This window comes from Balaenoptera ricei, chromosome 2 (assembly GCF_028023285.1).
Source record: "Balaenoptera ricei isolate mBalRic1 chromosome 2, mBalRic1.hap2, whole genome shotgun sequence".
NCBI classification, from domain to species: Eukaryota; Metazoa; Chordata; class Mammalia; order Artiodactyla; family Balaenopteridae; genus Balaenoptera; species Balaenoptera ricei.
In genome coordinates, this window is record NC_082640.1 from 53,351,398 (window position 1) to 53,364,200 (window position 12,803).

Here is a 12,803-nt window from a genome sequence, read left to right on the forward strand (position 1 = left end):
TGCCTAAAGACTTTTGCTCCTATTACAGCCCACATTTGATGTATTCTCTTCCTCTTTTTTCTATTCATATCCAGTACATTCATCAATGGACAGTTGAAACACCAACACCTCTGATTGGCCTTCCTTGAGCATCTCTGCCAATTATCCTTTTCCTTTGAAAAGCTTCGAGTCACAGTCTGACTGTATCATTCCTCTATCAATTGTCATGTTATTACTCTCACTCTCTTATATATCTGGCATTCATTTAAAATCTTCTGAATTAATTCATTTGTTCATAACCATATGTTCAGGATTCCCACAAAATACTGAAACCTCAATTACAGATTCTGCTTGAAAGTCAAACAGAGAAGAGAAAAAAGAAAGCTTTCATTAGGTCCATGGTATATCATTCACTATTTAAATCCACTGGATTTCTTGGAAAGTCCTGAATCTATTACTAATATTCCTTCTTGATTCAGAGCTATATTTTTTAAGGAAAGAGTTTATAAAGTGAATACTCAGATCATTCTTTAGCACCTACAGTCTATAGAATTAAGCCAAACCTGAAAACATGCGTGGGGAAGTCTTTCCAAGAATGAAAAGAGAGACCAGATTAAAGAGGAACAATGAAAGAAGGGAGCAGCTTGCTGTCACCTAGATGTGAGATTACCTGATGTTTCATTTCTGCTTTAACCCTACAAATAAAGTATGTTTTTACTGCACAGATTTCTACTTTAAAGTGTGATCTAGTTTTCTATGACTCATTAGTGGTTTATGGTTGAATTTCAGGAAATACTGAAAATGTATTTTTAAAAATAAGTGCAAGTTGAGATTAGTCTTTGAAATTCTTTTGACTGAAACCTGAAAAGATATTGTCCTTCTATACAAGCTTTGGGAATCGTGTAAGAAATTTTTACTGAACTTAGCTTTTAAACCTGTTCTAGATAAGCAAGCCATAATTATTTAAATGTTGGGGTTTGAAAACGTCTTTCAAAAAAACTTAGCAAAGCAAATATTATATCATTATTTTCTGCTTACTGAAATTAAGCCAGTGACTCAAGCAGAATCTCAATAAAGGAAATATTCTTTTGTCTAATTTCTAATTCTTTTATCTAATTTCTACTTAGTTAAACATAATAAATATACATGTGTTGCTGAAGTATTTGGGATGTGCCAGAAATATCAAGCTGAATGACCTTAAAGCAAACAGATCTCAATTCTTTAAGAAATATGTGAAAATTTTGCATAAATTGTCAAACATCAGTTGGTGAACCTTCTAATAGAATGTAATTAATTAAAGCAGACACTCCTAGGAAGATTTAGAATTTTTCTCATGCTTTATTTTTAATACAAAGACTTATAGATTTTTATGACTTTAAGGATAATTTTTATAACTTTTCTGTATATGTACATACAGAAAAATATTTAAAATATAAATATAGTACTAAGTGAATTATCAGAAAATGAAAATCGTGTAACTGCCATCAGGTCAAAAAGTAGAATGCTGTGGGCACTCCCAAGATCCACACTATGACCCCTCCTAATTTCTTTACATTCCTCCTTCTCAACGGAAACCACTATCTTGTTACAGTATAGTTAATTTTGTGTTTTTGAACTTTATTGAATGGGATAGTAGAGTTTAAATTATTTTGTGACTACCTTCTTTAACTGAACATTATGTTTGTGAAATCCATCAGTATCGCTATGGTTCATTTATTTTCCTTGCTATACTACTGTGTAAATACACCACAATTTATTTTTCCAGTCTACTGCAGGTGGAGATTATGAGTAATGCCTCTGTGAACATTCTTGTACTTGTTTTTTTGTGAATAAATGCTCACATAAATGTTGAGAATATGCTTAAAAGTGTAATTATGAATGTTCAAGCTTAATGATTATGCCAACCTGTTTTCCAAAGTGGTTTTACTAACTTACATTCATAGCAGTAATGCCTGAGTGTTCCTTTAGCCCCAGAACGACCTTGCTAATATTTCACATGGAAGTCACCTGTCGGGTGTTGGGTGATGTCTTGTGGTTTTAACTTCCATTTCTCTGAGTGCTAGTGGGACTGAGCACCTTTCCCTAATGGCTCTTTGGAGATCCTCTTTTGTGAATTACCTATGCAAGTCTTTTTTTGTGAATTTCCTGTCAATAATTTATTGAAGTTATTTATAAATTCTGGATGCAAACTTATACAGGTTATAATGTGTTACAAAAATGTACTTTTTACATTGAGACCTACAGTCCACCTGGAATTCATTTTTTGGTGAAAGGTGTGAAAGTTTTATTATTTTACACAGCATCATTGCTCTTGCAGCAACACCTTTGTCATAAATTGTTTGTATGTGCATGGATCTGTTTTTGGGCTTTGTATTCTGTGCCATGGGTTTATTTATCCATCTTTGTACACTTCCCTCACTGTGTGGATTACTGTAGCTTTTAAGTAGAACAGATCCTTCCTTCCCTTTCTTTTTATTTACTGCTGATGATTATTTTGGGCCCTTTACATTTCCATAAAACTTTTATAATCAAATCATTAATTTTCATTTAAAAAATGGTTTGGCTTTTTATTGGGAATGTATTAGTTAATTTAGTGAAAAGTGACCTTGTTATAATTCTTTCAATCTGTATATATTTTATCTCTCATTTTGGTCTTCTTTAATTTGTCTCAATAACATTTAGAGTTTTCTGTGTAGAAAACTTGTACATCTTTGTTAAACTTTTCTATATGTTTGATATTTTCTGATGTTATTATAGATGGTAAAATTTTCTTAACATAATTTCTTATTTGTTGCTGGTATATAAGAACACAATGATTTTGTATTGAACAACCTTGCTAAAGTATTTATTACTTCTGTTAATTTATCTGAGATGGTATTTTTACCTATTCCCGAGCATTGGAGGGGCCTTTGTACATTTGGATTCCATATTTCCTCATTCTGACTTATATATGCTATTGTCATTATGTATTATAATTTTATATATATTTTAAACCCTTTACCATATTATTATTGTTATTAGATGCAGGAAATTTTCACTTAGATGTAATTATAAATAATCCTCTTTTCTTTGTTATTCATTCTTTCCTTTACCACCAAGTCTATCTGTGAATGTTTCCTTCTGCCTAAAGAAGAATATTTTAAAAATATTTTCTTTAGTGTGAGTCTCCTGGTCAAATTTCTTCTAGAGTTTTTTTTTTTTTTTTTTTAAACAATCTGTGTATGACTTTATATAATATTTATTCTTATAGGATACATTTCCTGGTTACAGAAAGATAGGTTGGCATTTTTTCTTTTTCCATTTGAAGATATGACTTCATTTTCCCTAGTGTCCATTGTTTCTATTAAGAAGAGAGTTGTTGGTCTAATTGGTGCTACTTTCAAATTAATCTGTTTTTCCTCCCCCTCCAGATCCTTTTATAATTTTTCTCTTTGTTTTGATTTCACTGGCATTTATGATGTACCAAGATATAATTTTCTCTCTAATTATTCTTCTTGGAGTTTGTAGATCTTCTTGAATCTTTGGCTTGAGGTCTTTCAGCAGTTTTAGAGCTCTGTCAGCCACCATTGCTTTTCCTCCATTTTCTCTCTGCTTTTCTCCTTCTAGGGTTCCAATTTCAATTCTGACAATTCCAACATTGGATCTTGTCACTATATCTTCTATATATCTCACCTTGCTTTCTGAATTTTTTATTTTCTCTTCATGCTTCACTCTGGAAATTTTCTTCTGGTTTATCTTTCAGTTCAACAATTCTTTCTTCATCTGTGTCTAATCTGCTACTATTGTACATGGGAAAATTATAGATATAATTCAAAATCTATGATGATGTTTTCTTTCTTCCAAGAGAATTTATGCTTGCCTCTGTCAGGCATCTACAGGCATTAGCAATCCAGAACAAGCTTCATTTACTTTCTGGGATTTGGGTAATACTGAATTCGGATTCATTCCTTGCACTTGCTTGAATCCTTCTGATTTATCTTTACATCTTGGACAGAGCTCTTTGGAATCCCTATTTGATGGTGTCTATCTCCAGTTTTTGCTCCCTTTGTTCCATGAGTCTGTCAGATGTTCTACTTAGCTTCTCATCTTTCTGTTATAGAAACTACAGCTATCTGAAACATGGAGCTCACCTCTCCCAGTTTACTTTTTCTCCCAAACCTTGGCTCATATTCTTACTGGCTTGTTATCCCTCCAGTGCCTCTAAGGAGATGTATTTAAGTTTTGTCCATTTTTCCCAGTTGTTTCCAATAGAAGGGTTACCTATTCCACAATACTCAAACACCATAGCTTATTTTTCACTCCTCTTTATTTTTTCAGAAAAATTTACAGTTATTTAAATATTTAATTCTTATTTAGCTTGGACTATTAATTACATGAGAGTAAAAAAGAAGGAAATTTGGGATACATTTTTTATAATCACAGTTCAGTAAATATAAATCATTTAATTCTGTATGTTTCTGATAACATTATAGAGAGGAAACACTTATCCATAATAGTGTACTATTGAGGAAAGTGCTGTAAAGCTCAGAGTCAGGAGATCTGAGTCCTTGGTTGCAACAATACGAAGCTGTGAAAATGTGAGCAAAGCACTTCAATGGCAGATAGTAAGAGGATTAGGTTAAAAGAAATACTGTGTTAAATTTATTTCAACAAGCATATCCAGCTAACAATCAAAGAGCCCTTTAAATATCACTCTGGACACAGGATCACTTCATTGGGACTTCAGCTTTTGTACTGGTCTTGAATGTACTTCTGCTGACCCACAAAATTTGGTATATAAGGTTTTTGCCAAATCTGAAATTTACTCCTAACTTTTTCATTTTCTTTGAGCCAAAAGACTGAGATTTTTGATAAATTCATGGAGAACAAGTTACTTAATATGCCCCTTTATTTATGTGATGTTTTTATTTCTCTCCTTTTTTTCCGGGGTACATTTGGACTGATACATTCTGACTTCATTTCAAAATACTTCTGCCAAGATTAGAAGAAAGAATAAGAAAAGGATCTAAAAATAAATGATGATGATACATTTCTGTTAAGATACCTGAATTTTCTATTCTTCAAAAATCAACTTTCAAAATACTATTTTGCTTTTCAATTATGATTATGAAACAAATTACAAAATTTTTAAAAGTCTGCATGCCACACCCTTAATACATGCACTTAATTTTCTCTAGAGTCCATTCGTGAACTCTGTGCTTTAGTTTTTTCCTAAAGTAAAGCCCTGTGATCAAATTATTACTCATTGGGTCTCTAAATAACATCTACTATAGGTCTAGAGCCAATATTATATGAAAGGTTAGAAGAAGGAATTATCATCTATATCTCATTGTCTTTTAAATTCCAGAGACAAATTCCCATTCTTTTTTCCCCATCGACTGTTTTTAGAAGGATCCTTAGAGACAAGTCACCTGTGCTTACTAGCCAAATACTACTAATCTCTGTGCAAAATGGCGGAACTAGAGCAAACTTACTCTCGGTGCCAAAGGAGAGCTTAACTATCTCATCTTATTGCTATGAAATCATTTTCCTTTAAGGGCTCCTGACCTATGAAATATGTCTCACTACAGAAGCCAGATTTCCTCAGAAAGTCATTGTCCCACACCTCCTTTGCAAAACTAACTCTCTTCTACCTTCATCTTTTGGAATTGCTTTTAAGACTTCCACACAATTTTTAAAATATGCTCAGTGGTAAAAATGCTTAGATTACAGAATCTTGAGCACAGAAGTCACCATAGAGGAGAGAAAGGAAAGGAAGAAGGAACTTGCTTTTATTGAGTGTGTATTTGCAGCCAGATAGTATGTTTGGTACTTGATATGAATGAATTAAGCCATTTAATTTCCAGTAAAGTACACATGGTAGGTATTCTTTTTCTTATGACAGAGTTGTTAAAATGTAATTTACATACCATAAAATTTAAGCATTTAAAGTATATAATTCAATTGTTTTTAGTGTATTTACAGAGTTTTGTAATCATGACCACAATCAATTTCCAAATATTTTCATCACCCCAGAAACCCTGTGCTCATTAGCAGTCACTCCCCATTTCCCCCAATCTGCCAGCCCTAACCCTGGGTAACCACTAATCTAATTTCTGTTTCTATGGATTTGCCTATTCTGTACATTTCATGTGAATGGAATCATACACTATATGGTCCTATATGTCTGGCTTCTTTCACTCAGCATGATGTTTTCAAGGTTCATCCTTGTTGTGGCATTTATCAATACTTCATTCCTTTTTATTGCTGAATAATATTCCATTGTATGACTATATCATGTTTTGTTTAACCATACATAAAGTTGTTGAATGTTGGGCTGTTTCCACCTTTAGGTCATCAGGAGTAAAGCTGCTATGAACATTCATGCACACGTTTTTCTGTGGACATCATAAGTTGTCATTTGCATTACATATGTACTTAGGATTGCAATTGCTGGGTCATACGATAACTATGTTTAACCCTTTGAGGAACTGCCAAACTGTTTTTTAAAGTGGCTGTACCATTTAAGTTCTATAAGCAATCATGAGGGTTCTAATTTATCCACATCCTTACCAACATGTGTTATTGTCTCTCTTTTTTATTGTAGTCATCCTAATAGTATGAAATGGCATCTCATTGTGGTTTTGACTTACATTCCCTTAATGAGTAAGATGTTGAGCATCTTTTATGTACTTACTAGACACTGGTCTTATCTCCTTTGGAGAAATATCTATTCAAGTCCTTTGCCCATTTTTAAATTGGGCTGTTTGTATTTTTTGTAAACCTTCTTTATATATTCTAGATACAAGTTCTTCACCAGATACATGATTTGCAAATATTTTCTCCCTTTCTGTGGACTGTATTTTCATTTTCTTGATGGTTTCCTTTGCAGAATAATAGTTTGTAATCAATGGAGTATAATTTATATTTTTTCTTTTTTCACTTGTGATGTTCTTGCCCTAATTTTACACACAAGGAAACTAAGGGTCTGAGAGGATAGCCAGCTTCCTAAAGGAATATCCCAAATAAACCCTGAGCCTGAACCTGGATCACTCAGATGCCTCTGCTCTTTGCTTCAGAGTCATAGGATAGAACATTCTGGCTTTACTATGGAGGATCAGAAAGAGAATCATTGCCTGGTTGAGACAGTCTTTGAAAAAGTTTTGTTTTACCTCTTTCTCTCTTTCCTATTTCATATATCTCCTTTCCTTTATGGAATTTTTGAACATATATTAATTAAGGTGACTAGCAATGCAGGTGAGAAAATTAGGAACACCATTTTGAACTTTAGGTTGTATTGTAAAGTAAAAAAGGTAGATATTGAATGAGACAGCATCATAAAGACCCCAAGAGCAGCACCGAGCTCACAAAGCTTCCTAGGCAATTATGGGAGAGCCCCCATGGTGGCTGCCTTGGAGGGGGACAGGTATATGTACATAGGCCAGCTCTGCTGCAGTTGCTAAAATATCAGCTTGTTACTTTATAGATACATTTGAGTGGCTCACGCAAAGGTGACATGATACTCTGCATCCACATTTTTATGAGTTCTTCAACAATATTAATGCCTTAGAAAGTGCTATTAATTGAGGCTGGATGAGAGATCCAGAGCCTTGTTTCTGGCCACAACTTTTAGTGCATGTGGGGAGAAAGGGTTGAGATCAGCATCTTCGATAGATAGTTTTGCCAAGGAAGCCCTGAACCAGAACAGTGCACTTGTATTTAGGGACTGTACCTTTGTCTTTTTACTCAGCATCCACTTGTGGACCTGTCCACATCTGCATTGGCACACAGACTTTAGGGCTTCTGTGCCTTTCTGTTGTAATTTGTAAGCTTCTATTGCTCTTTTGAAGGTTATGTCTTGGTGCAGCTGACTCACTACTTCTCAACTTTAAATTATCAGCCACTCATTATGATCATTTGAGGAGTTTCTCCATAGATACAGGATACATCAGGACATCTGTTGTACCAGTGTCAGGACTTTATCTAACAGAGCTACACAAAGACTCTATGTGTTCTTGAAGATGCACACCAAATGGCAAAAGTCTTTGCCTAGAAGAATGGGTCTTGACACCTCTGAAGATTCTTGTGTTTATTAACATTCTGAGGTCTCTGTCTCATGGTATCTTGAAAGGCTTTTCTTCATTTGGCCCCGGTAGATCTTTTACCTTGAAGACTATTCTACTTCTCTGCCTGTAAAGACTCTTATTCAACCAGTAGTATCTCAGTTCAGATACCGTGAAACCTTTCTTAAATCTTGTCCCCTAGAATATCCAGTGTAGCTCTTACCTCTGGTTTACCGAGGCCGATTCTGTATGAGTCTCTCTGACAGATTAGGAGCTAGTTGAGAGCATAGACTATCCTCTTATTCATCTTTGTTGTTTCCTCCACTAACATTCCCACCTGTGGGATTAGGAGATTGGGATTGGGGGGGCGGCACATGGTGAATGCCTAAAAATTTTGTTGATTTGAAGGTATATTTCATATTTAAGAAATAGAATGTATTTACTAAACAAATACATAAGAAAATAGTATATTTTCTTAATTCTATGTTCTGTGTTAATGAGTACCTTGGTGAATACATAGTTTCGAAATCTGAGTAATATTCCCTTTCTCAGGGTCACTAATGACCTTCCAAGTGTTTGACTATGCAAGTGTATCATTGGTCCCCATGTTGCCTGGGGCAAGTATTCTCAAAAGAGTATCAGTTGTACTTCATTGCATAAGTATCAATATTTGCCTTGTAGGGAAGAGTTCTCCTAAAGAAGATGTACTTTGGAAAAAGTTAAGAAAGTTGACTCAGAAAATGGAAAGTTGGGGAATATGGTAGATTGCATTATCATTCAAAAAATATTTGTTGCTCTTCCCTAGGAGAGGATTGAACTGTCCTACTCCAGGGACATAAAGATTGACAGTGAGACTTGCTCTGGACAATGAAATGTGATGGGAAGTATGTGTGGCACTTCTTCCACAGTGTCCAGCTGTCTTCCAGATAGAGGAAGCTAAGTGGCTATGGAGCACAAGAAAGAAAAAAAAAATCTTTGTTGTAAAGCTACTGAGATTTGAGGGGTCTTTTGCTACTACAACATGAGCCAGTCTATCCTGATGGAATAAAACAACATTCCAAGTAGAGTGGATATAGTGACAAATATCTGGAACATAAAATAGCGAATGACAAGTAAAGGCATGAGATTGCCATGAAACTGCAAACTAAGATCTGATTTTGAAGTTACTTCAGTAAAAATGTTCAAGTTGTGGGCTTCCCTGGTGGTGCAGTGGTTAAGAATCTGCCTGCCAATGCAGGGGACACGGGTTCAAACCCTGGTCTGGGAAGATCCCACATGCCGCGGAGCAACTAAGCCCATGCACCACAACTACTGAGCCTGTGCTCTAGGGCCCGTGTGCCACAACTACTGAGCCCACGTGCCACAGCTACTGAAGCCCGTGTGCCTAGAGCCCGTGCTCCGCAACAAGAGAAGCCACCGCAATGAGAAGCCCGTGCACTGCAACTAGAGAAAGCCCGCACGCAGCAACAAAAACCCAACGCAGCCAAAATAAATAGATAAATAAATAAAATAAATTTATTTTAAAAAAATGTTTAAGTTGCTATGGGATTTCAAACTAATATTTAATAGAAGTACTGACTGTTTTGAGTATTAAACTTGCTAAAGAGTCGCATAAATAAACCAAATATGCCTGTTTTCATTCTCTCAGTACACAGATGCATTTATTAATAGCCAGAGATGGTTTAGACGTTTAACTAGGCATGACAGTATATGAAAAATACAGTACCTCACAAACTCTGCCTAGGGGTATGTACAGCTTACTAAGGAAGATCTTACCTTGGTAAATATTAATAATTATAACTTTAAAGAGGAAAGAAAATAAGAAGGTACTTACTTACACTTGGAGGGAAGAAAAAGAAAGGATTTATGGAAGATGTGGCATTTGACCAAGGCCTTGAAGTATGGTTAAAGGAAGACATTTCTTAAGGGGAGAACAGTGGGTGTGAATCAGCAGAGGCAAGAAATATGGACAATTATTTTGAGGCAATGAGGATATTTCTTGGCTAGAAAATGTTATGCTTAATGCAGAGACATGGTGGAAAATAAAACTAACATTAAATTGGGAAAACATTTTGGAGAAACTAAAATTCCCGGATGACTATTTTGACCTTTATGCGAAGCCTTAAAAGTTGTTGAACACGGGATGACTGTGCTTTTGAAACATATGGGGCTGGGGACCCAGAGGTGTCAAAGCCCAGGCAGGGCTCTGACTTGGCTCATGGGCACATCATGTCTATGGACATGTCCATGTCCATGTCCATAGATATGGAATGTACTATAAAACAACAGAGTGTATCAAATCTATGTCAGCAGAAGCTTTATTTCATAGATGTATTGGAAAACTTGGTTAGTTGTTTGTGGAACAAAAACCAACATGCATGTTCACTTCATATCAAATTGCCAACCCTCAAAATAGGTTTGTGGTTAGCTCTCTATTGTGAACTTATCTAAACCTAAAAACAGGTTTTAAAAATCACAGGGAAAAAAATAAAATGGATAGACTCAACTACATACAAAAACTTGTTTTTATATGTCCCCCACTTTATCCTATTCAAATTTTTAAACAAATAACCGGGAAAATGCTTGCGGAGGATACAAGCAAGGATTAGTATCAAAAGAACTTAAATGAATAGGTAAAAACAGTAAGAGGAACAAAAAATGAGAAAGATGAATGAATAGTATAATTAGATTATTTATAAAGTTAAAATCGGGAAAAACAAACATTTAGGAAGTGATCAATTAAAGAAAGTGGTTGAAAGGACAAATTTTCCCAAGGAAATTAACAAAAGTTATTTTTAAGAAATATTATGTAATATTGTTATGTTTATAAAATGAAATAGGCACTTCTATAAAGTACTCATAGTGGCATGTATGCTTGTGTGGTTCTTTTACAAAGTAATTTGGGAATATGTATCAAAAGCCTTCAACATTGGCTTAGTAATTCCTCTTTTGGCACATTCATCCTAAGGCAATAAGTTTAAACATAACGAAAGGGCTCTACTCAAAGGTATCCCTAAGAATATTACTTAAAGTTTTGTAAAAATGGAAATACCCTAAATTTATCGCATTCAGGAAAATGTATTTATAAACTATAGAATACATGTGTATGTATTTGATGGAAAATTAGGAAAAATTTAAAATTGTATTTATAAGTAATTTGTAATAAGGATGAAAATGTTTATGCTATGGTGACAATACGATATATGCATTTGATCAGAGTTATATAAAAGAAACTATACACACAGGCACATAAAAGATTGGAGGAAATTTCCAGATTGTCAGCTTTTAAATGCTGGGTCCATTAGGCGATTTCTTTTCTCCTTTATATAATTTGGCTGAAAATGTGGTTGATGCTAAAGTAGGAGCCTAGAGGTTAAAGTCTTTCATCTACTACGTAGAAGAAACAGTCATACGAATGAATCAAACTGGAAAAGGGATAGAATATAGGGACAAAACCAGAAAGGGATATGGAGTAAAGTCAGGAAAATGCATATACTTGGAAAAGGGATAGAATATAGGGACAAAACCAGAAAGGGATGTGGAGTAAAGTCGGGAAAATGCATATACTTTGAGGCAGGAGGAGAACAGGAGCCTCTCAGGCTTGGAGTAGGAGGAAGGCAAGAAAAGTGAGGCCTCCTGAAGTTTTGGGTGGAAGAATCTCAGGAACAGAGCACCACCCATCAGTGAAGGCAGGAGGGGAGGAGGCAAGGAAGTTGATGATTAGAGAAGGTTGACCTTCCAGCAACCTCAGTTGAGTCCAGAAAATTGAGAGCTGAGAAGTTTGAAACTGATAAAGTGGACTGTTGAAATGGACAGGAGGAAATGGAAGCCACACTTGCCTTGCTCCAAGAAAAACAAAATCAAACAGAAAAGGCAAATATATAGCTATAGGTGGCATAAGCAGTGGGCTTTTTTCTCACTCTGCACTGGCAGTGGTGGTGGGGTTCAAGGCTGTCTAAGTGGGATATGCACATCAGGAGGTTAGCACTGGGATTCAAATACAGGAAAGCAGACTGGGTGCTTCTCCTCAGCTCTCCTTGATGCCTTTCCTGTGGTTGGAACAGAGCATCTCAGAGTACACTCCTGCCCTCTGTGCCTCTCCAGCTCTCGGGTGGGGGTCCCTGAGCTATGCCAGGTGGTCCAGGGTCAGTGCCTCAAACATCTGTGCACTGTTGCTCTAGATGGGCTGACAGGGGATGACTGATAAAAACCATTTTGCTCAGTAAAGCCTTGAGCCAAATCTCTCCTATCTACAATGGAGAAGGGGACCATTAGTTGAAAACTAAATGAGATATGAGGCACTATTCTGTGTTTGAAGCTAAAGGCTTCCCCCAAAGTTTTCTCAGGGACATTTCTCAGCTGAGTATTTAACCTTAGAAGAGTATCCTCATAATGACCTCATACATAGACTGAAAATCATTCCTCTCCCAAGTTCTCGCTGGGTACCATTAGGTGTGCGGAAGCAGATTGCATGGTTGTGGACCACCCCTCCATTCTGGACTTTTTAAATGCATGCTGTTGATCCCTGGAAGTCAAAGCAAACTCTTTGTCTGCTGTGTCTGATCTCCAGTGTAACTCCTGTCTATTTACCATAGGTGCCTACCCTCGGCTCTCACTGAGCTTTCGGTTGAAGAGAAACATTGGATACTTCATTCTCCAGACCTACATGCCCTCTATCCTAATTACAATTCTCTCATGGGTATCCTTCTGGATCAATTATGATGCATCTGCGGCTAGAGTTGCCCTTGGTATGTGCTATTTTTAAATGATACCTAAAATGTA

General features: G+C 35.7%; 1 protein-coding gene across 3 annotated transcripts in view; it reads left to right on the plus strand.

The window, feature by feature from the left end:
- Nucleotides 1-12,803, plus strand: part of GABRB3 (gamma-aminobutyric acid type A receptor subunit beta3) — a 221,547-nt gene that overhangs the window by 194,050 nt on the left and 14,694 nt on the right. For all 3 annotated transcript variants that reach the window (XM_059915415.1, XM_059915413.1, XM_059915416.1), the window contains exon 7: nucleotides 12,617-12,769. In XM_059915415.1, the coding sequence (XP_059771398.1) occupies nucleotides 12,617-12,769 (153 nt within the window). The remainder of the gene's footprint in view (nucleotides 1-12,616; nucleotides 12,770-12,803) is intronic.